At 40.1% G+C, this 24,084-nt stretch overlaps 1 protein-coding gene across 1 annotated transcript in view; it reads left to right on the top strand.

The window, feature by feature from the left end:
- FAT3 (FAT atypical cadherin 3) overlaps positions 1 to 24,084 on the top strand; it is a 740,800-nt gene that overhangs the window by 593,453 nt on the left and 123,263 nt on the right. The window contains exons 7-11 of the mRNA XM_006871207.1: positions 1,728 to 2,003; positions 5,167 to 5,377; positions 10,847 to 14,920; positions 19,510 to 19,706; positions 21,461 to 21,614. Coding sequence (XP_006871269.1) covers positions 1,728 to 2,003; positions 5,167 to 5,377; positions 10,847 to 14,920; positions 19,510 to 19,706; positions 21,461 to 21,614 — 4,912 coding nt within the window. The remainder of the gene's footprint in view (positions 1 to 1,727; positions 2,004 to 5,166; positions 5,378 to 10,846; positions 14,921 to 19,509; positions 19,707 to 21,460; positions 21,615 to 24,084) is intronic.

Raw genomic sequence — 24,084 nt, 5'->3', positions numbered from 1 at the left:
AGGGCACCTGACAATAACAACAAAAATCTGTGGGGGAAAAATATATCGGTATGTATCACTTAATGTCTATTTGGATAACATCCAACTCATATGTCTATGATCCCATAAGGTTTTTTTGGTTGTTGTTTTGTTTTTTAAAGGGGAAATAGCTCTCCTTTGTTTATTATTTCTACCTAATGGTTTTTAAGAGTCCTGGTATAGTGCTGTAGGATAAGCACTCAACCATAAGGTCGTTTTGAACCACAAGGTCGGAGGTTTAAACTCACCAGCCACTCCTTGGAAATCTTATACAGGGTTGCCATGACTCGGAACTGACTTAACAGCACTTAACAGCAACGCTGGTTTTAAGGAGTCCAGGTGTGGCTCTGTAGAATAAGTACTGGACTGAAAAGTCATTTGAATCTCAAGGCCATTTGAATTGCAAGGTTGGTGGTTCAAACTCACTAACCACTTCTCGGAGACCCTCTATAGGGCCGCTATGATACGAACCAACTCAACAGCACTCATCAACAAAAACAATGATTTAAAATGGGAAAATGCTGAGGATTTCTGCTCCTACAAAGACTTACAGCCTCAGGAATCCTATACAGTGACATTATGAGTCAGTAACAAGGACAACAATAACAATGGTTTTAAAGACCCCAAACCTAGACTCTTCTAGCACTGTGCTACAGGTAGACTACAGACAGGTGAAGCAGAAGACATGGCTCTGGACACAGGCTTTCAGATATTGTCCAGTGGTCAGCCTACTTAGCTGCCACCTCTACTGCCCTGTTCCTCCAGCCTCTGCTAGCAGCCCCAGCAGCAGTAATGGTGACAGCAAAGACCACCAGAAGCAGGCTCCATATTGTTTTAATATGATGTTCAAACAGCATCCAAATTACATCACATCCTATTACACAGAACATATCATGGATGTCAAGTGATAACATGCCTATATTTGTATACATGTGTACACGAACATAACACACTAAAAAGCAATTAGAGAAATGTGAACACCAATGGAATATTTCATGATAATAAGGAATAATCTGTTTTCTCTGCCCAGGTACTGTAGTGTGTGTGTGTCTAAGAGTTTCTATCTTTTAGAGATAGATACCAAAAGTATATGATGGCTGTGATTTCGTCATTGTCAATGTGGAACGATGAGGGTTCATTAAACTTTTTTAAATATTTCATGCTATAACCATGATTAGTATGATGTTGTTCTGAGACACATCCTATCTGAAGGAGATTTGTGGTGGTGGATATCACAGTTGAAGCTCTGACTGCTCTGTGAAGGCCCCCTGTGTGCTCACCCCTCCATTTGTCTTGTCTTTATTACTTTTACCATCCTGCCATTGCCTTCCCCTGAAGTCCACTATAAGTAGCACATAACAAGAACTTATGATAATTGGAGCTTAGCAAACTAAGAACACCTTGTGATCCTTTGCATTGTGTCCCAGAGAATTCCCTGGAATTATCACGTCTAAGTAGCAGTCTCTGCTGTTCAATTAATAGTGAGAATATCGATCAGCTTCTAGTTTATGTTCCTGCTAATGTGAACTACTGGTTTATTCTCAAACTTTAATTACAGAGTGTTTTTACAAGAGATTTTCCTACATATTGAGGTATCTGCTAGAAGCCAAGATTCAAGGACACAGAGGGAAAAAAGAGGCAGGGGGCCTCTTTTATTAGCAATGAGTGAATTGGTATTAGTCATCACTCTTGTCTTCTTTTAACTACAGGTATTTATCAAAGTGCTGGATAATAATGATAATGGCCCAGAATTCTCTCAGCCAAATTACGATGTGACAATTTCCGAGGACGTGCTTCCAGACACAGAGATATTGCAAATTGAAGCCACAGATAGAGACGAGAAGCACAAACTGAGCTATACTGTCCACAGCAGCATTGACTCCATCAGCATGAGAAAATTCCGGATCGACCCAAGCACTGGCGTCCTCTATACTGCCGAGAGACTGGACCATGAGGCCCAAGACAAGCATATTCTCAACATAATGGTAGGGCCAAACTGCTAATCTGCCATCTGGCATTAACCATTACAGGCACACATCTTAATCCCACATTTTAGTCTTCAGATGCGCAGGGTCTTTAAATTGTGTTGTTGTTAAATGCCATTAAATCAGTTCTGACTCATAGTGAACCTGTGTGTAGGGTTTCCAAGGCATGGCTTATGAGTTTGAATCACCAGCCTTGCCATCAGCAGCCCAGTGTTTCTCCTATAGCACCATACCAGTTGAACTACAGTTGTTGTTAAGTGCTATCAACTCATTTCTGACTCATAGCAACCCTACATAGAGTTTCTGACGAGCAACTATTGGGTTTGAAGTGCCGACTTTGTAGTTTGTAGTCCAGTGCAGATCCAGAAATTCCACACCAGCTATACTACGAGTTGTTGTTGTTGTTGCTATTAAGTGCCATCGAGTCAGTTCCAATTTATAGTGACCTTGTATAGGGTTTCTGAGGAGCAGCTGATGAGTTTGAACAGCAGACCTTGCAATTCAAACCAAACTTGCGGTCCAGTGCATTATCCTACAATGTCACACTAGTAAATAGTAGTACATCTGGTCATTTCACAGGTAAGTTGCCTTCTTTCAGGGAAGAAGTCATGTTATTTCAAGGAAGAAGTACTGTTATTAGGCAATGACTATATTTTTGCCAAGCTGAATTAGAGAAATTCTACAGATAGAGGCTGCTCAGTGCATGCTGCTGGAAGACTGATGGACTTGGAAGGGAAGTAACAGGCCATGTTTCTGTAAATCTAGGCTCTGTGTTGATTTCTATACAGTAGACTTTATGGAAAGGAAGTTCTTCAAGAAGTTCATAAAAAGGGTAATCATTACTCAACGCATGCAATGCTTGGTTCTTAGACTGATTTAGTACTTACGTATGGGCATTGGACCTAGTAGTAAATACTGGTACACCTGAGATGGCTGAGCACACCAAAGCCTGTAGACTGTTCATTCTCAACCTGAGTTTGTTGGGCCTCTAAATGACATAAGAGACATTGCTTTACTTTTCAAGTAAAATTTCCATATTTGAGATAATTGGAAAGTAGAAACAACTAAGAAACATCCCTGATTTGTTTATGGCCTAAAATCTGTCCCTTTAGCCACCCAAGAACCCTATGGACAGTGCACCGCCTAATAGAGACTCTACTGTATTTGTTAAAACCAAGTAGAACAAAGATTTAATCTTGTGCACTGATGGTCTTTAAAACGCACCACAACGTTACCAAGTCCCAAGCAGCTGAAAAGGATGTTCCATTAAGTGCAATTCTTCTTTCAAAGACTGGAATCCTCCAGGGGTCAAGAGAAAGCTTGTTTGCCATGTCCTGGCTTATGGTTTCCTACTTAAACTACAGGGAAGAGAAGTGGGGACTCACAGAGGTCCATCCCTCTGCTTCTTCATTCATTTGTTCAACAAACATTTCTTGAGTACCTTCTGTGCACCCTTGGAGCTGACATTCAGTTGTAACAGACCAGGTTTCAATAATCCCCAAATAAAGAGTTTAACTTAGTCTTTAGATGTGGGAAATTCACACAAGGAAATTCAGCGAATCCAATTACTTTTGCATGTGCTTTCCTCAGGGCAGAAACTTTGTGCTGGTGACTAACTCCATTCTCACAGCTTCTCAAGTCATTACCATTCTTCCTCTCCTTAAAAAAACACAGAATACAACTCAGTCACCCTCTCCCATTTATCATTTGTGTAATTAAATATTTAGAACAAACAACTATAATCTTATGCTGCTTTATCCCAAGCTAAGCCATTTTAGTCAATTTCCTCCTTCCTTCCAGGTGTTATTCCCTTCTCTTTGATGGCTCTATTTGGTATCTTTTCTAATTTCTTCATATCTCTCTGAAGCTATGGAGTCCAAAATTGAACAAGTCAAGAGTGCACATTTGATTAATGTTAAATCAAAGTATAACAAAATCATGTGGTTAGAGTTAAAGAATTGATTGGTTGCAAGTATTGTCTGCCATATGCAATTCAAGGAAGAAGCTCTTTGTTGAAGTCAGAATGAGGGCATCACATTTTAGGAAGTAAGCTCTATTCATCTTCCCGGTGGTCAGAATTCCCCCTCTTCTCTGAGTCTTTGTACATTGCTTCTTCTTGCTTGAAATATGTGTGAAATACACCCCACATCCTCATTATATCACCTCTATTTATTCTTGTAATGTCTTTCAGAAAGCTGAATGCTGTTAGGTTCTTCTTACTGCCTACTTCCAGGATGCCCTACATTTATCCCTTCCTGACAGATACCACTTAGCATTATATCTGTCTACATACTTGGCATTCTCCATTCAACTATAAGCTTCTTGAGGGCAGGGACAGGTTGTCTAACTCACTGCTTAACTGACAGAGTCAAGCCAAGGGCTTGAAAGATACTGTTTTATTTTGTTTTAAGTTGCTTTTGAATCGATTTCGACTCATGGTAACCCTATGAGCATCAGAGTAGAACTGTGCTATTAATGTCTTTAGTGGCTGATTTCACTAATAGCCCACCAGGCCTTTTTGAACTACCATGCCTTAGTCTGGAAGTTTCGCTGCAACCTGTTCAGCATCAAGCACTATGAAAAGCCTCCACTGACAGGTGGGGTTGTGTCTACACATGAGGGGTATTGGCCAGAAATTGAACCTGAGTCTCCAGCAAAGAAGGCAGGTTTTCTACCCCTGAACCTGGTGGCAATAAAAGCTTGTTGAATGAATGAATGATAATATTCATCCCTCCTTTCATTTCCTCTTTGGAACAGTTTCCATGCACCATTCCATTATCAGTTGTGTACACAAATAATCAGGTGCAGAGTGGCTGTGTGAGGGGGGCTAGAGGAAAGTACTGTGTATGTGGTCATCCAGGCATCAACTCCACAAACACAAGCCAAGAATGAGGTCGAGCAATAAAGACGATGTGACTCCTGTCCTCAACTTGTTCACAGATTCCTAAGTTGATAATACCACCATTTACTGAGCACCTAATATGTGCCTGGAATTGAGTCCAGCACTCTGCATGTTTTATCTCATTTTGTTATCACTATGTTGTTGTTGTTGTTATGTGCCGTGGAATCGGTTTCGGCTCATAGCGATCACTATACACGCAGCTATATGGGTTATTTGCAGCATACAATGTTAGTCCTTTTGCTTCTTGTATTTTGCTTAAAGGTCAGAGATCAAGAGTTTCCTTACCGAAGAAACTTGGCCCGGGTCATTGTGAATGTGGAAGATGCCAATGATCACAGCCCTTATTTTACCAATCCACTGTATGAAGCATCTGTGTTTGAATCGGCTGCCTTGGGATCAGCTGTTCTGCAAGTGACTGCACTGGATAAAGACAAAGGGGAAAATGCAGAACTCATATATACCATAGAAGCAGGTGAGAGCTGATGCACTGCACAGATTTCAGTGTGAGGCATGGTTTTCCACCCTCTCTGATATCTATCACCGTGTAAAATTTAGATGGTTACCACCGGGAATGTCTCCAATGGAATTGTTTGGCCAAGTGACCACCCTATTTGTTGGATGGTGTTGTTTCAGCAATCAGCTTTCCATCATTGACAGTAAGGAGTTTCCTACTTTGTTTTCAGTCTTGGATTTTTCTGGAATGTAGAGAAGAGAAAAAAAATTGTAATAAACTCAGCAGTTTTTTACTTGTAGGTCACCAATCCAGATGAAAATAACTCAGATCAAAATAAGCAAACTGTCAGGACCTTTTGTGACTCTTACATGCCTCTGTTCACTTGTCAGTAGGCGGCCTGTGAGTTCCAGAAATTCTTGCATCCCCATAGCTAAAATAATTTCACTTCATTGGAGGTGAGCTAAGGAGCAGAGAGATAGTCGGTAGGTGTGCAGCCTGAACTGCCGGCCTACCCTGTCAGATAAATTTGTTCTTCTTGTTGTGAAGTGCCATCGAGTCAGTTCCAACCCATAGCGACCCTGTGTTGGGTTTCCAAGGAGCAGCTGGTGAGCTTGAACTGCCAACCTTGCAGTTCAAACGGCTTTGCAGTCTGGCACATTGACCCACAGCACCACACCAGGGACACAGGCTCTCATTTTGTTCAATATGAGATTAAAAAACAAAAACCAAAAAACCCTCTAAATGCCAATAAAGCAAGGCTATAGTTTACATGATGCTTTAAAGATTGGCAGCAAGAGAATCCACCTGACAGAATAGATGAATGGCCTCGCAAAAAGTAGGACTGTGAACCTAAAAATGAAATATATCCTTTATCTACTCTATTTCCCATTCTCCTGTTTTATCTTTTTTTGAATATTCAAGCCACATATTTTCCAAATGTTCTGCAACATTACAACTGTCATGCACAATGCCAAATGCCGTATCCTCTTATGCCAGCCCTGGACAGACTCCTTTCCCTTGATTTGAATGTGGAGTTTTTTATGAGTGGTTGAATTAAAATATGAATGTTAGGATGACAGTTTGGGACTGAAAAATATATTAGAAAAGTCAAAATCAACAAAAAAGTCTTTAAAATTTTTCCCTGCACTGAATGATAATCTAAAAATATTTCCTATATTATCATTGTTGTGAAGTGCGGTGGAGTCTGTTCCAACTCATAGCAACCATGCATAGGGTTTCCAAGGAGTGGCTGGTGGCTTTGAACCACCAACCTTGTGGTTCAAACCAACCTTGCGGTTCAATGCCTTATCTCACAGGGCCATACTAGGACATTTGACACAGGTCTGAGCTAAGATCTACACAGCAACAACATCAACAAAAAATTGCATTAGTTCATAACAACCAGTTGCTCTAGCTAATTCACCGATTTCTTTTCCAGGTTTCCAAGGCCAATAATACATCCTTGGTGTTGTTTTTAAGTACTGTGGAGTTGAGATTCCTACTCCTAATGACCTGTATAGAGTTTCCAAGGAGCGACTGGTGGGTTTGAACCATAGATCATGTGGTTAGCAGTGTGTATCCTGCAGCACCACACCAGGACTCCAATACATCCATAGAAATACTAATTTGCATCTCTTGGTTGTCACAGTTCATTTTTATTACTCAAATATATAATCCTTGTGTGTTTTTGTCTCTGCAAATCACACAGAGAAACATCTTCATTAAAATGAATATTTAATATCACAGAAATGTTACCTAAATTGACAACTCACATATTCTTCCTGTGGCCTCTTCTTATCTTTTTGTTTTCCTTTTTCCCATTATTGATTCATGTTCACACATTGTTTTATGTCATTGTAATCATTTAGATTCAAGGTTTTCTTCTTGCTTTTATTTCTAAATATTTTCTGAACAATTGACCATATGTCTATATGCTTTTTATATTTGTCACTAGGTTTACTATTTACACTTCCCTTAGATAGCAAGATGATTTTTAAACCAATTTAGAGGTTCTCACAGAGTAACATAACCAACCATCCAGCAGAAAAATTGTCTTGTTATCTTTTCTCTGTGATATACACAGAGAAGGAACTCAGGCCGTTTCTTCAACAATTGACTAAAACTAGAGAAAAAATGATTTCCTTAAAATATCTTACATATAGAAAATCAGAACTTCCTGAAGCCACAGAAATGATTCATATCTCAAAAATGACCTTTGATTGTATGTGCAAGAAGCTAGTGGGAATTACAGTATGTGCAATAAATTTCAAAGAGTCGCCAGGCCCCTTTATGGACAGACAGATGTACACTAGGCATAGACTGATCTATCACAAGCCAACACAGTTTCTTCCCAGATGATGGTGACCGCAGAAGCATATCCCAGAATCTTCAGCACTCTGAAGTAAGTGACAAGTCATTGTGCGTAAAGTACACATTTTATTTAAGTTCTCCCTCAAACCTCAGATAAGCAAGATTTGACTGTATTTATTGGTAGATCATAAATTTCCTATCACCTGTCTGGCCTCTAAAGTAGCTATTGATGAACCAAGTGGAATTTGAGGGCAGAACTTCAGATCTTACATTTAATTAAAGTTTTATGTTTTGGTGTCAATGATGGTTCATGGGTGGCTCTGCGACAGGGCAGTCCAGGAGAGACCAGGACTAAGAGTTGAATTAAAAGTAGGACATATTGGATCCCAAGATGTATATAGTTAGAAAACTAAACATCTTTTTTGATACAATTTTTATTTTATTTATTTATTGAGCACCTTTTTTGTGTGTCAGGCACTATGCAGTATAATAGATCAACAATGATATGTAAAATAGACACTACCTTTGCTCAGTTGCCAGAAGTGGCCATAGAGTCTTAGAAATCAAAAGTTAGTTTCCAGGATTCAGTGGAGAGAGGTGGAGTGAGCAGGAATAAATTGCAAGGAAATGGAATACACACCTTAATCAGTGCACATAGAGAAGCTTGGTTCTGTTTACATTCGTCATCCATAAGGTCATGTTGTTGTCATCACTGGACGGTGGCCACAGTTCAGGTATTTTCTCCTCTGAGATGATGAAGAGAAGCAATGTCTGGCTTCTGAGAGTCTAGGAATCAAATGGTGGACTCATACAGTTCCATAGTGCTATGACTTAAAAATTCAATAGCTTGCTCTTATTGTCATTAAACCTCTTACTGTTATGATCACAAAGTGGCCATGTTAGGTTGTTATTAAATGTTCTCAAGTCAGTTCTGACTCAAAACAACCCTTTATAGAGTTTCCAAAGAGCAGCTGGTGGATTTGAACCATTGACCTTGCGATTCAAAAATAGCCTTGCAGCCCAGTGCTTATCCTACAGTGCCACACCAAGTAAAATCTCCTGCTGACGTCATGTCATTGTTATTAAGTGCCGTCTAGTCAGTTCTGACTCATAATGACCCTGTATAGTTTCCAAGGAACAGATGGCGAGTTTCAACCCTTAACCTTGTGGTTCAAACCAGCCCTGCAACATTATTAAATGGCACTTTTGGAGTTAGAATCTAATTTGCCTGTTTACAGTGTACGATGCTGTTGAATGACATCAAATTCATTCCAACTCATAGCAAGCCTACATAGGGTTTCTGAGGAGCAATGAGTGGGTTTGAACTTCTGACCTTACAGTTAGCAGTTCAGTGCTTATCCTACAGCACCACTGAGTATACTTCCTGTTTAAAAATCATCAAGTGTCTTATTGAAATTTTATATGAACATGACTTTTTTCAGACATAGAAAAGTTTATTTAATAAATATATCATAAGAAGATGCAGCTGTGTTTTCTGTCAATTTGAACAGGCACATTACGTAGCTTTCCTCTGAATCTTGGAGCCAATCTTAATGATTTTGACGTTTAAATTGTCTATATATCTACTATTATAGAGTACATCAAAGTAAAAGAAAAATCCAAATATAGTTAAGTCGGCAAGATACTTTCCTTGTATTATTTAGAAGAAACTAGATGCATAAGCTTGTGTATTCTTAAAGATGACAGAATGCCTAATGAGAGAAACAAAAGGCAACTTGATGAGTTCTGCTTTTGAACTCCACGTCACCATTTATTTTCGTGACATTCTTCAAGTCCTGTGTTCCTTACTCTTTACTCTCTTATTTAAATCATCCTTAACAATACCAGATTTCAAACCATTGGAGATGTCAGAAGCAAAGCTCTAAGATCCTATGGAGTCATATGTCACAGCTGTTCCCATTTTAGATACGTCAAGGGAGTGAGTGAGGGACTTAGTTTCTCAGTTTAATGCCTCAGATTTCTTGGCTTCAGTACTGGTTCCAATTATCACCAGAAAGTCCTCAAATATTTCATCAATAAAATGGGTATTATTTGGAGCAACTGCCCTGTTTTTTCATGTGTAATTTTATTTCTCTGTATATCCAAGTATGTGTTTTGGGTCTTTGGAAAAAAAGGTAGAGCAAGAGAGAAGAGTAGAAAAAGGGTAGTCAAGAAAAAATCCTCACAACTCACAAAGCGAGTAGCTCTTAAGTGCCATTGAGTCGGTTCTAACTCATAGAGACCCTGTATAGGGTTTCTGAGGAGCAGCTGCTGGGTTTGAACTGCCAACATTTTAGTTTGCAGTCCAGTGGTTGTTACTTGTGAAGAGTTTGCCTGAACAAAAACCACCATCACCAAAATAGTGTTTTGATTGATCTCTCGATCGGGTGAAACAGTGTCAGTTTCATGTAGCACAATTTACCTTTGGGATATAATCTGAAGCCAAATAACTACATTAACATGTTCTGAAACTATACCTACCACCCTCTTTCTCTTAGCATGGAACAATGAGGCCCTGGTTGAGGTATGAATACATTTATGCCTGTGGTTTTGGTGGATCCCAGCCCATCTGTTACTCTTCTCACAAGACTGGGATTGAGGAAGTTCTATACTTTCTTAGTGGAAAAGCTGCTCCTACAAATCCTCTTATTTCCTTACTTGAATGTTCACAGTGCTGTGTTGTGGTGGTGACTATTGGTTTTTGCTGTTTTTATCTGAACTGTTGGTGTTGGTTGCTGTAGAGTCGTTTCTGACTTGTGTTGATACTATACAAGCTGAGTAAACTGTACTCTGTAGAGTTTTCAAGGCTGACCTCTCACAAGCAGGTCGCCAGGCCTGGCTTCTGAGGCACTGCTAGGTGGTTTGAGCTGTCGGCCTTTTGGCTAGTAGTTGAGTGTTTAGTCATTTGATCTATGCAGAGACTCAAACTTATTTCATTTGCTTTTGTTGTTATTGTTGTTAAGCACCGTCGAGTCAGTTCTGACCTATAGCCACCGTGTACAGGATTTCAAAGGAGCAACTGGTGAGCTTAACACCCCTAAAAGAGAAGTCTTTCATTTTATTCCAGAATGCAATGGAATGAGTACATTAATTGCTTTAAATTTTTGAAGAGTTAATCATCTAAAAGATCTTGATGAACCACTTGTAACTCATTTTTTCCTGATTTCTATATTTTAGGGAATACTGGAAACTCATTTAAGATCGAACCAGTCCTGGGTATCATCACTGTTTCCAAAGAACCAGACATGACAACAATGAGTCAGTTTGTCCTATCAGTCAAAGTCACGGATCAGGGGTCCCCACCGATGTCTGCCACTGCCATTGTGCGCATTTCTGTCACTATGTCTGATAATTCTCACCCCAAGTTCACACACAAAGACTACCAAGCAGAAGTAAATGAAAATGTGGATATTGGAACATCAGTAATTCTCATCTCTGCCATCAGCCAATCTACCCTCATTTATGAAGTCAAAGATGGAAACATCGATGGTATATTTATCATAAATCCATACTCTGGAGTCATCACTACTCGGAAAGCATTGGACTATGAACGCACTTCCTCTTATCAGCTCATCATTCAGGCCACTAATATGGCAGGGATGGCTTCCAATGCTACTATCAGTATTCAGGTTGTTGATGAAAATGATAATGCCCCAGTGTTTCTCTTTTCTCAGTACTCAGGCAGCCTAAGTGAGGCTGCCCCAATCAACAGTGTTGTCAGAAGTGCAGAGAACAGCCCACTGGTGATCCGAGCCACTGATGCTGACAGCAACCGGAATGCTCTACTGGTGTACCAGATCGTGGAGTCCACAGCCAAGAAGTTCTTCACTGTCGACTCCAGTACAGGAGCAATCAGAACAATTGCCAATCTGGACCATGAAACCATTGCCCATTTCCATTTTCATGTGCATGTGAGAGACAGTGGTAGTCCCCAACTGACTGCGGAGAGTCCCGTTGAAGTCAACATTGAGGTGACAGATGTGAATGATAACCCACCGGTGTTCACACAGGCTGTGTTTGAAACTATCTTACTTCTACCTACTTATGTCGGAGTAGAAGTGCTGAAAGTTAGTGCCACAGACCCCGACTCGGAGGTGCCCCCTGAACTGGTATATAGCCTCAAGGAAGGCACCTTGGAGAATTTTTTAATTGATTCAAACAGTGGTGTGCTCACCATCAAAAACAGCAACCTCTCCAAAGATCACTACATGTTGATAGTTACAGTGTCTGATGGAAAGTTCCATAGTACAGCCATGATCACCATCATGGTTAAAGAAGCCATGGACAGTGGCCTCCACTTTACACAAAGCGTTTACTCCACTTCAATCTCAGAGAACAGTACTAACGTAACCAAAGTTGCTATTGTCAATGCAGTTGGAAATCGCCTTAATGAGCCCTTAAAATATAGTATCTTAAACCCAGGAAATAAATTCAAGATCAAATCTACCTCAGGGGTCATTCAGACCACCGGAGTCCCCTTTGACCGTGAAGAACAAGAATTATATGAACTGGTGGTAGAAGCCAGTCGTGAACTAGACCATCTGCGAGTGGCTAGGGTGGTGGTCAGGGTTAACATTGAAGATATAAATGACAATTCTCCAGTCTTTGTGGGGCTCCCTTACTATGCTGCTGTGCAAGTTGATGCTGAGCCTGGGACTCTGATATATCAGGTGACAGCCATTGACAAAGATAAAGGTGCCAATGGGGAAGTGACCTATGTTTTACAGGATGACTATGGCCACTTTGAAATTAATCCGAATTCAGGGAATGTTATTTTAAAAGAAGCATTCAACTCTGATTTGTCTAACATTGAGTATGGAGTCACCATCCTCGCCAAAGACAGTGGAAAGCCCTCTTTGTCTGCATCTGTGGACCTTCCTATTACTATTGTCAACAAAGCAATGCCTGTGTTTGATAAGCCCTTTTATACAGCATCCATAAATGAAGACATCAGAATGGACACCCCCATTCTAAGCATCAATGCCACCAGTCCAGAGGGCCAAGGGATTATATATATCATTATTGATGGGGATCCTTATAAACAGTTTAACATTGACTTTGACACTGGGGTCCTGAAAGTTGTTAGCCCTTTGGATTATGAAATGGTATCTGTCTACAAGTTGACAGTAAGAGCCAGTGATGCGCTTACTGGTGCCAGGGCTGAAGTCACAGTTGACTTGCTGGTTAATGATGTAAATGACAACCCTCCTATTTTTGATCAACCCACATACAATACAACATTATCAGAGGCATCTCTCATTGGAACACCCGTTTTGCAAGTTGTCTCTACTGACGCAGATTCCGAAAATAATAAAATGGTCTATTATCAAATTGTTCAGGATACTTACAACAGCACAGATTATTTTCACGTAGACAGCGCAAGTGGCTTAATCCTGACAGCTCGTATGCTGGACCATGAGTTAGTACAACACTGCACTTTGAAAGTCAGAGCAACAGATAGTGGCTTCCCATCACTGAGCAGTGAGGTCCTGGTTCATATCTATATCTCAGACATAAATGACAACCCTCCTGTTTTTAATCAGCTCATTTATGAGTCATATGTGAGTGAATTAGCACCCCGGGGCCACTTTGTGACCTGTGTTCAAGCCTCTGATGCAGACAGCTCTGATTTTGACCGGTTGGAATACAGCATCTTATCTGGAAATGACCGGACGAGCTTCCTAATGGACAGCAAGAGTGGAGTCATCACGCTGTCCAACCACCGGAAGCAGCGGATGGAGCCTCTGTACAGTCTGAACGTGTCCGTCTCTGATGGCCTATTCACCAGCACCGCACAGGTGCATATCAGGGTCCTTGGAGCTAATTTGTACAGCCCTGCCTTTTCACAAAGCACGTACGTAGCTGAGGTGCGAGAGAATGCAGCTGTAGGGACAAAGGTAATTCATGTTCGAGCCACAGATGGGGATCCAGGAACATATGGACAGATCAGCTACACCATCATCAATGACTTTGCCAAGGACCGATTCCTCATAGACAGTAATGGACAGGTTATAACAACAGAAAAGCTAGACAGGGAAAATCCTTTGGAAGGAGACATTAGTATTTTTTTGAGGGCCCTTGATGGTGGAGGAAGAACAACCTTCTGTACTGTGAGGGTCATTGTGGTGGATGAAAATGACAATGCTCCCCAGTTCATGACTGTGGAATATAGAGCCAGTGTCAGGGCAGATGTTGGAAGAGGCCACCTAGTCACTCAGGTCCAAGCAATGGATCCTGATGATGGAGCCAATTCGAGAATTACTTATTCCCTGTATAGCGAGGCCTCCGTCTCAGTGGCTGACCTCCTGGAAATTGATCCTGACAATGGCTGGATGGTCACAAAAGGGAATTTTAATCAGCTGAGAAATACAGTGCTGTCATTCTTCGTCAAGGCAGTGGATGGGGGCATTCCAGTAAAGCACTCCCTTATTCCTGTCTATATCCATGTACTGCCCCCTGAAACATTCTTGCCTTCATTCACCCAGTCTCAATATTCCTTTGCTGTTGCAGAAGATACTGCCATTGGGAGCACAGTGGACACTTTGAGGATTTTGCCCAGTCAGAATGTCCAGTTTAGCACAGTTAATGGGGAACGGCCAGAAAACAACAAAGGGAGTGTTTTCATCATAGAACAGGAGACGGGCACTATCAAGCTTGACAAGCGCCTTGACCACGAAAGTAGCCCTGCTTTCCACTTTAAAGTAGCAGCCACTATACCACTGGACAATGTAGACATTGTGTTTACTGTGGATGTAGATATCAAGGTACTGGATTTGAATGACAACAAGCCAGTTTTTGAAACATCAAGCTATGATACAATCATAATGGAAGGGATGCCTGTGGGCACCAAACTCACGCAAGTGAGAGCTCTGGATATGGATTGGGGAGCCAATGGGCAGGTCACTTACTCCCTCCACTCGGATTCTCAGCCTGAGAAGGTAATGGAAGCGTTCAATATCGACAGCAACACAGGCTGGATCAGCACCTTGAAGGACCTGGATCATGAGACAGATTCCACATTCACCTTCTCCGTGGTGGCCTCTGACCTTGGAGAAGCCTTCTGTCTTTCTTCCACAGCTTTGGTGTCAGTTAGGGTGACAGATATAAATGATAATGCACCAGTCTTTGCCCATGAGGTGTACCGAGGGAATGTGAAGGAGAGTGATCCGCCAGGTGAAGTAGTAGCCGTTCTTAGCACATGGGACAGAGACACTTCTGACATTAATCGCCAAGTGAGCTACCATATTACAGGTAAGTCTCACCTCCCATGGTTTTCACAACATGCTCAGCTTTCTAAGAATACGTTGAAGTGTAGGAGTAGGAGAGAAGAAAGGTAAGATGAACACAGAATATTGAAACCTCTCTGAGACTCTGTAAAAGATCTCTGAATGGCCTCAACTAACAGCTTTAAGTTACTTATATCGTTATCCCAGTACTTGTGCCAGTTGATAACATTTTTATGAAAAGTCCAGCAGACTATCTTGGTCAAAGAAATAAAGATAATAGCTTTTTTTGGTGGGGAGATTATTTTCTTTTAACTCCCTACTGGTCGATCCCTTTGTCTGTTAGTTTTTGTCTATTTTAGAGTTTTCATATAAGTGGGATCATTCAGTCTTTAGCTTTTTGTGTCTGATTGTTTTTTACTTAGCATAAAATTTTCAAGATTCATCCATGTGATGGTACATATCAGAATAATATTACTGAGTAATATTCCAGTATTGCGTATGTATGTACCACATTTTATTTATTCCTGTATCTGTTGATGGACATTTAGGTTGTTTTCCTCTTTTGGCTAGAGTGATGAGTGATGCAGTATGCAGTGGTATACGAGTGTTTGTTTGAGTCACTGTTCTCAATCCTTCTGAGTGTTCTTAAGTGCAGAATTGCTAGGTCCTATATTTTATGTTTCACATTTCTTAGGAACCACCAAATTGGTTTCCACAGTGGCTGTGCCATTTTGCACTCTGGTGGGATAATACATTTTTTACTATATTTCTTTGTTCTGGCTTCTTCTAAAGCTGTGCAAAACCAAATTATTTGATCCCAGTAAACTTCGCTTACAAGTTTCTCCTGGTCATGTACATACTGTGCACAGAGAAGCACCTATACAACTTAGAAAGTTTGACTTTTTTTCTGATAAATCCTCTTATAACTCCATATCAAGGAGTATTTCTTCTGACAATTCAATTTTCTTTTCCTTTTACATATTTATTTTTTCTGTTCTAAATAATAAGTAGCAATTCACTGGAGAAGCCAAGGTAGACAAATGAGGTCACCAAGAGTGGACCAAAAAATGTCACCATTTTTCTACAGGACCAAGTGTGTAATGACTGAGTGAAAAAAATAATGTCCAAGAGTAGCTTCCCAGGGGTGGCTGATCTTAAACTTCCAAAGAGGAAATGCTTGATGTTGTGAGGATCATCTTCTTAAAAACCATTTGGGGATTTAAAGCTAATATTTTGATGTTATGACATTCAAAGGCAGAACATAAGCAAAGTGCCAAAAGATTTTAAAGAATCCATCAATACTTGCAGTCAGGTGGCTTCCCTTTAGAAAAACGACATTATTCAAAGTGAAAAATGAATTAATTAGAATGCCCTTAGGACACAGAATCTGCTTAAGAGTGTTAGTGGAAAAGTTAATTAATCACTGCAGAATAAGCTCCCCAGTAAAGCATCCATGTCTCATTGCTTGGGATTGCTACTCTTCTTTTCTGTTTGCCCTCCTTTCACTTGATGGAACTGTTTTTTACATTTTATGCTTTGTCTGGTGCTTTCAATCCTCCGTCATTAAACTGCATATATCTGCTGTAAAGACATGAAGGATAGTGGGAAAGAAAGAAAGAGATGAATAAAGCTTCTTACCCATTCTAAGGAATACTCTTCTATTTGGAAGATAGTCAGCCTTAATTGTTTATATAGACTCCTGGTGTGGCGCTGTAGGATCAGCACTGGACGTCAAACCACAAAGTCAGTAGTTCAAACCCACCAGGCAAACCCTGTACAGGGTCACTGTAAATTGGAACTGACTCGATGGTATTTAACAACAACAACAATTGTTTAAACATCATCTCTGAATTCTCAATGAATGATTTAAAAGGACCATCCCATCAACTTTACCAAAGTAGTGAGTAGAGAGTAGTTTAAATCTACCGTTACTATTAACAGTGCCAACCACCAACTGATTTTAATTGGATTTAACTTTTGCTCTTGGTGTAACACAACTTGGCTCTGCTCCCTCAGATGAACAAAGGACCATTAATCATATTATTTAACAAAAGAACGGTGTGGGCTTGCACTGAAAGCATTTAATAGAGGTTACATTTGTACGTGCTGAAATAATAGTCAACTAAAGCATAATTGGATTCTTGCCAGTGGTGGAGGAACGTGATATCCCAAGGAGGACCTGGGCCTCACCAGAACACATTTCTCAACCTCAACACTACTGACTGTGTAGGGGCCGAATCATTCTTTATTGTGGGACGGCTGCCCTATGAGGGATAGGATATATAGTAGCAACATCCCTGCTAGACTCCGGTAGCACCTTCCACCATTAGTCAATGTAGTAACCAAAATGTCTACAGATTTTACCAAATGTCCCCTGGGGACCCAGTTGCCCCTACTTGAGAACCACAGCACTAGAGGAATGTGCGTCCTTCACCTTTTCTGCACTGTGACTCAGAATGGTTCTGTTTAGCCCATGGTTAATGAGTCCTGATGGAGCACTGGTTAAGTGCTTGGCTATGGGTGTAGCGCTCTAGGATAAGCACTGGACTGCGAGGTCAGTTTGAACATCAAGGTTGGCAGTTCCAACTCATTAGCTACTCCTCGGAAACCTATATGAGTCAGAGCCAAATTGACTGCACTGAACTACAACAACAACAACACTAAGATTAGTGGTTTGAATCCACCCGGTGACTCCATAGGAGAAAAAACTGGCAATGTACACCCATAAAGATTACAGGCTAGAAAACCATAAGTGACAGTTCTTTGTCATGTGGGGGTCACTTTGAGTAGGAATTCAACTCGATGACACATAACAATAAACAACAATCCCATGGTTCCTGAGGTCCTTGAACTGACTCCCTATCTAGAGTATTCTCCTTCCCATGGTTACAAACTACATGTGCAGAAACAGCTCAGAAATTAGTTTTTAACAGAACATATTTTATTATGAGTGTTATTTTGTTGTTAAGTGCCATCTAATTGGTTCTGACTCATAGAAACCCTTTATAGGGTTTCTGAGGAAAAGTTGGTGAGTTTGAACTGCCGACCTTTTGGTTCAAACTGACCTTGAGGTCAAGAGCTTATCCTTCTGTACCACAACAGGCAGTGTCAAACCAAAAGCATCAGGAAGACACTCTGAGGAGGAGATAGTGAAAAAAGCATATATAAGTGGGACCCTGGTAAAATAATCTCCTGATGATCATTGAAAATTCCTCACATGTTGAGTTTTCAGGAGAGAGAACCAGGACACGTGTGGGTTTCAGGACTAGTCCCCATGTAAAAACAGTCATTAAGGACATGCAATAGATGCTGGAACAGCTTTCAGTTCACTGAACTGACTCACTCACCCACTGCCATCAAGTCAATTCTTAGGTGCAGTGACGGGGTTTGTGAGACTATAAATCTATACATGAGCAGACAGGGCATCTTTCTCCAAACTGACTGCACATAGAGCCCAATGCCTAAGGCAAAACACTCTCGCTAAACTATAAACTACTTAGTATGCTTTTGTTTGACCTGAAGATGAATTCAGGAAAATCAGTACCTTAAAGGCTTTGGGCTCAAAAGGAGAACACTTAAGGACAAATGGCTTGAGTCTGTCACCATAACTCCAAAGGTCCAGCAATCTGGATTCTAGGAGAATTGAAATCATTTCTCAGCACTCAATCCTTCTGATAGGACCAAGATCTTTACCCTGCATGTTTTTATTAGGACACATTATTATGAAGCTAAAATGACTCTTCTTTTTCAGTGAAGTAACTAACCAAGCAATACAATAGGTTTTCTTTATTTATGTCTACTGTCTGGCTGGCTTTTTATTGGATGCCTGGATTCTTGTCCAGTCTTCCTCAGTGCTTGAAAAACTGGCATTATTTCCCTCATAGGTTGAGTTAGTTTTCTTCTTCCTCTTGTTCTCCAAGCTGCTTTGTCTCAATGTAACTTAATGGGACGGAAAAGTATTATTGCCAGGGTCTCTGTGTTCCTACATCATTCAAATGCTGGTCCCCTTCATTTCTTCCACTTCTCTTCCCTTTTCTTCAGCTTTACTCTGGTAAATTTGATCCGAGTGTTGAACTTATGTTTGAACTGCTCTTTAACTGATCCCTTGTTAGGGCTATTTAATAATACTAATGGGTCATCCTCTATCATGTAAATTTTTCTTCTCCAAATTCCAACCATTCTAAGACTCAGCTGTAGGTAAAGTCTCCATTAAAGGATTTCTTAGTAGAACTGACTGCCTTTCCCTGATTGCATAATCAGCAGCTAATGAAACTATCTTGGTAACAAGAGCTTTCCTGTATTACATCCTCTCTTAAGACTAAGTGGGAAGACAAATGTATCATCCTGAGAAGACCATTGATTGATTGTTCACAGTTTGAGTTTGATTGTTCTTAAGGGGAATCATCTCCAGCTTCTCTAAGTGGGTTTTTATTCTATTGGAAAGTTACTGTTGTACTTTCCACACAGTCTAAGCCTATAAATACCATGTTCTGTTGCAGGAGAATAAAAGTATCATAAATGCTACAGTTTAGGAGCACCTGGAAGACCCCACACAGGGCTCTTCTGTTAGCTGTAAATCAAGGCATTTCATTGTACATCTTCTTTTCATGGCAGGAGGGAACCCCCGAGGAAGGTTTGCCCTGGGCCTGGTGCAGAATGAGTGGAAGGTCTATGTGAAGAGACCTCTAGACAGAGAAGAGCAAGACATTTACTTCCTCAATATCACTGCCACTGATGGGCTGTTTGTAACACAGGCTGTGGTGGAGGTGACTGTCAGTGATGTAAATGACAATAGCCCAGTCTGTGATCAGGTGAGATTTGGGGATGTATCTCTAAAGTTAAATCATGACCCATTTCATTTTTCTCTTAAGAACAGCCTAAGGCCTGCTCTGACCTCCTTAGTTGGTGACTTCCAATTAGAGATAAGGTAAGAGGTAGTGTCTAGAATGAAATATTGTAGGCATGAAAATAGTACAGATAGCAAGACTGGATACCTAACTATGCCCTCCCCCCCAAAAAAAACCCAAATTAAATTAGTTCTGTTATAGTTTCATAGGATAAGTACTCAACCACAAGGCCAGTTTGAACCACAAGGTCAGTTGTTCAAACTAGCAGCTCCTCGGACACTCTATACAGGGTCACTATGAGTCACAACCGACTCAACGACACATAACAACAACAAAGTACTCAAAAAGCACCTTATCCCTTATTTGTCTTAAGTCACTGTTTTCATAAAAAAAAAAAAAAAAAAAAAAAAAAAGGATAAATTATTATTATTATTTTTTTACTCTTAAAGGATAAATTAATTCTGTAAGTTTGCACAACTGACTAGTAGCCATGTTGGTACTGACCCTAGGTATCCAAGCTTCTCTTAAACCATCCTTTCCACTAATGTAGTACATAACATGACAACCAAGGATAAGCAGGCAGTACTAGATTTAATTATTTTTTACTGAAATCGCTAAATTTTTATAATTTTAAATCACTAATCATTTATCATTTTTATTACCATATGAATCAAGCAACATTATCAGTATTCTATAACTTAGAAAAGGAGCCTGGTGGAACAATGGCTAAGCACTTGGTTGTTAACCCAAAGGTCAGCAATTCGAACCCACTAGCCTTTCTCTTTGTGGGAGAAATGACCTGGTGCTCTATTCCCATAAATATAGTAGTCTATGAAATCCTAAGGGAGCATTTCTACTCTGTCCGGTAGGATCATTAGAAGTCAGAGTGGACTCAATGACATACAGCAAAAACAACATAGATAAGAACGTTTCTAGGAAGGGTAAATAGTTAACAAACAGCTGTTAATCAAAAAGTTGAAGGTTTGAGTCCATGTAGAGGATCATTTGAAGAAAGGTTTGACAATCTCCCTCCAGCCTTGAAAGCTCTGTGGAGCATTGTTATACTCTGATATTCATGTGGTTACCATGAGTCACAACTGACTCAGTGTTAACAACTTCTTATAGCTTTAAAAATATGATAAATAGATTTCATCTCTCATGTTAATGCCAAATGTCAACAGTGACATGTTAATGAATTGACAGGCTCCCATGAGCTCACTGGGACTTAGCAGAGAAGAGTGTCATGATTATTGCATGATGTGTACCTAGATTCCACAAGGACAGAGATTTTTGCCTGTCTTATTTACCATTGTACTCTCTACACTTAAGGTAGTATCAAGCACATAGTAGATGCTCAATAAATATTAAAGGGCATGGGAGTGACAGGACAACAGATATAACATGTTTCATCATTTATTGTTGTTATATAGTTGTGTGGTGGAGGGAAAAAAACGACAGAAGCTAAGTGATATAAATGGAGTCCTGGTGTGGTACTGGACGATAATACACTGGACTGCAATGTTAATTTGAATGGCACGGTCAGTGGTTCAAATCCACCAGCTGCTCCTCAAAAACCCAGACAGGGTTGCAAATGAGTCCGAACAGAATCAATGGTACTTCAAAACAACAACAATTGATATAAATATATTTTTAAAGAAATCCTGGCAATTGTCCCAAAAATAAGAATTATGTAAACACCTCTTCTTACCTTTGCTCAGGTTGCATATACGGCATTGTTTCCTGAAGACATTCCATCAAATAAACTTATCCTGAAAGTTGGTGCCCAGGATGCTGATATTGGATCAAATGGAGATATACGATATTCACTCTATGGATCAGGAAACAATGAATTTTTTCTAGATCCAGAAAGTGGTAAGGTGAAATTTGTTCTTTGGGTAAATGCCATTATTTAGCCATAAGAGAAGTTAAACTCATATGGTCTCATCACAAATGACTAGTTAGTACACTGGAGCCTAGTTGTGAGGTTCTATCATCATGGAGTTTCTCTAGAAAACAGTAGGAGCACAGAGTGCTGGAAGATGGATGCCTTAGATAAATACATAAAATGTATTTCACGTATAAAACGTATTCTAGCTTTACCTATATTTATTAGCATCAAGTTATCAGGTATCTCTATTTGCATCTATTTTTTCTCATGCCCATGAGTTAAGGTAGCTGTGTATAAAAAGTATAGCATTACAACATGAATGCAGGTTTCCATAAAAAAACCAGATAGCAATGCATAATGAGAGATTTCCCCATGCTAAATTCCCTTTTGGGTCCCTTCCTAATTTTTATTAATGCAATTTTCTCATTTTTATTAAACATCCCTGCCTGGTTTCTCCTAAGTTGTGGGCCACTACATTTATTTAACTATTCATATAAAATGTATAAACTAAAAGGTTAGGTATGCTAAATGCAGCTACATTAAAGGCCAATGATAATGGAGAAGACAACTTATGTCAGTGTCTGTCTAATGGCAATTTTTATATAAAGTTAAAGATTGAATGAATAGCTTGTATATTTCCAGTACTCTGCTGGCTCTAGAGAACAGTGAGCCTCCAAAAAAGGTCATATAACCTTCCTACCCCATTCTCTCATGTCACTTGTATCCTACTAGGAAGCACTGACTCAGCTACATGGGAATATGAGCCTGGTTATTATTTACACAATAACTAGCACTTATTGATTAGCTAGTAGACATAAAAGCACTCTATAGGATATTTGTTGTCAACTCCAGGATGAATATTACAAAGCATGCCCAAGGGAAAGTGTAACCCAGTAGGGAAGACAGATAAGGAAACCAATAATAATAATGATGGTGAAAAACAGAATAAAATGAGTACCCAAGAGAGGTAGAAGTGGAGGTATCTGAGCACAGTAAAAGAAGTAGCTACTATTCTGATGAGAGAAAAGAGGTAACTGTTTTAAGGAAGGGTTGGCATTTGAACTGAGACAGTATGCCAGTAGCTAAAGCAGGATACCCCAGGCTTCCTGGACAGCATGAGGCAAGAGCTTGACCCATCAAAGAATAACATCAGCACTAGTGTGAGGAGCTAGAGAATGCATTGTGAAAATAGTGCTGGGAAAAATGACTTTAGACTAGGTCATGGAGTGCCTTGAATGTTCTCCTGAAATGCCATTAAACATCTTGGAGGATAGGGAAATGACCCAACCTGTGTTTGAGGAGAACTGGATGGTTGCTTATAGGAAGCCATAGGTGGCTTTGCCTGAACAATATCTACTAATTTTCTTTAAAAGTAGTATTTACTGAGAGTTCTGTGGCTCTGTAGGATATGCACTGAATTGCTAACCACAAGGTCAGTAGTTCAAGCCCACCAGCTGCTCCACAGAAGAAAGATCAGACTTTCTGCTCCAACAGATTTACAGCATTGGAAACCTTGTACAGGGTCACTATGAATTGGAACTGACTCAACGGCACTTAAAACACCACCACCAATATTTACTGAGCCTGGTCGCTATGAGTTGGAACTGACTCCACGGCACATAACAACAAGAAGTCGCTATGGATTGGAACTGACTTGACGACATTTAACAACAAGAACAAAACTGAGCAAATAATCCAAGAAGCTGAATTTTATGAAGAAGAACGTGATATCAGGATTGGAAGAAGACTCATTAATAGCTTGCGATGTGCAAAATAATACAACCTTGCTTGCTGAAAGCAAAGAGGACTTAAAATACTTACTGATGAAGCTCAAAGACTGCAGCCTTCAGTATGAGTTGCACTTCAACATACAGAAAACAAAAATCCTCAACACTGAGCCTAACATCAAAATAAATGAAGACAAGATTGAGGTTGCCAAAGACTTCACTTTGTTTGGATCCACTATCAACACTCATGGAAGCAGCAGTCAAGAAATCAAGAGATGTATTGCATCAGACAAATCTACTGCACAAGACCTCTTTAAAATGTTGACGAACAAAGATATCAGTTTGAGGACTAAAGTGCACTTGATCCAAGCCATGAAATTTTCAATAACTTCATATGCATGTGAAATTGGACAATGAATGAAGAAGACCATAGAAGAATTGATGTATTTGAGTTATGGTGTTGGAGGAGAATAATAAAAGTACCACAGACTGCCAAAAGAACAAACAAACAAACAAAAATCAGTGCTGGAAGAAGTACAGCCAGAATGCTCCTTGGAAGCCAGGATGGCCAGACTTTATCTCTCATACTTTGGACACATTATGAGGAGGGACCAGTCCCTGGTGAAGGACATCGTACTTGGTAAAGTGGAGGGTCAGAGGAAAAGAGGAAGTCAGCAAACAAAACGGATTGAAACCGTGACAGCAGCAATGGGCTCAAACGTAGCAA

Source organism: Chrysochloris asiatica, unplaced genomic scaffold (assembly GCF_000296735.1).
Source record: "Chrysochloris asiatica unplaced genomic scaffold, ChrAsi1.0 scaffold00163, whole genome shotgun sequence".
Lineage (NCBI taxonomy): Eukaryota > Metazoa > Chordata > Mammalia > Afrosoricida > Chrysochloridae > Chrysochloris > Chrysochloris asiatica.
Note: the sequence above shows the minus strand (reverse complement) of the source record. Positions and strands in the feature narration are given on the sequence as shown.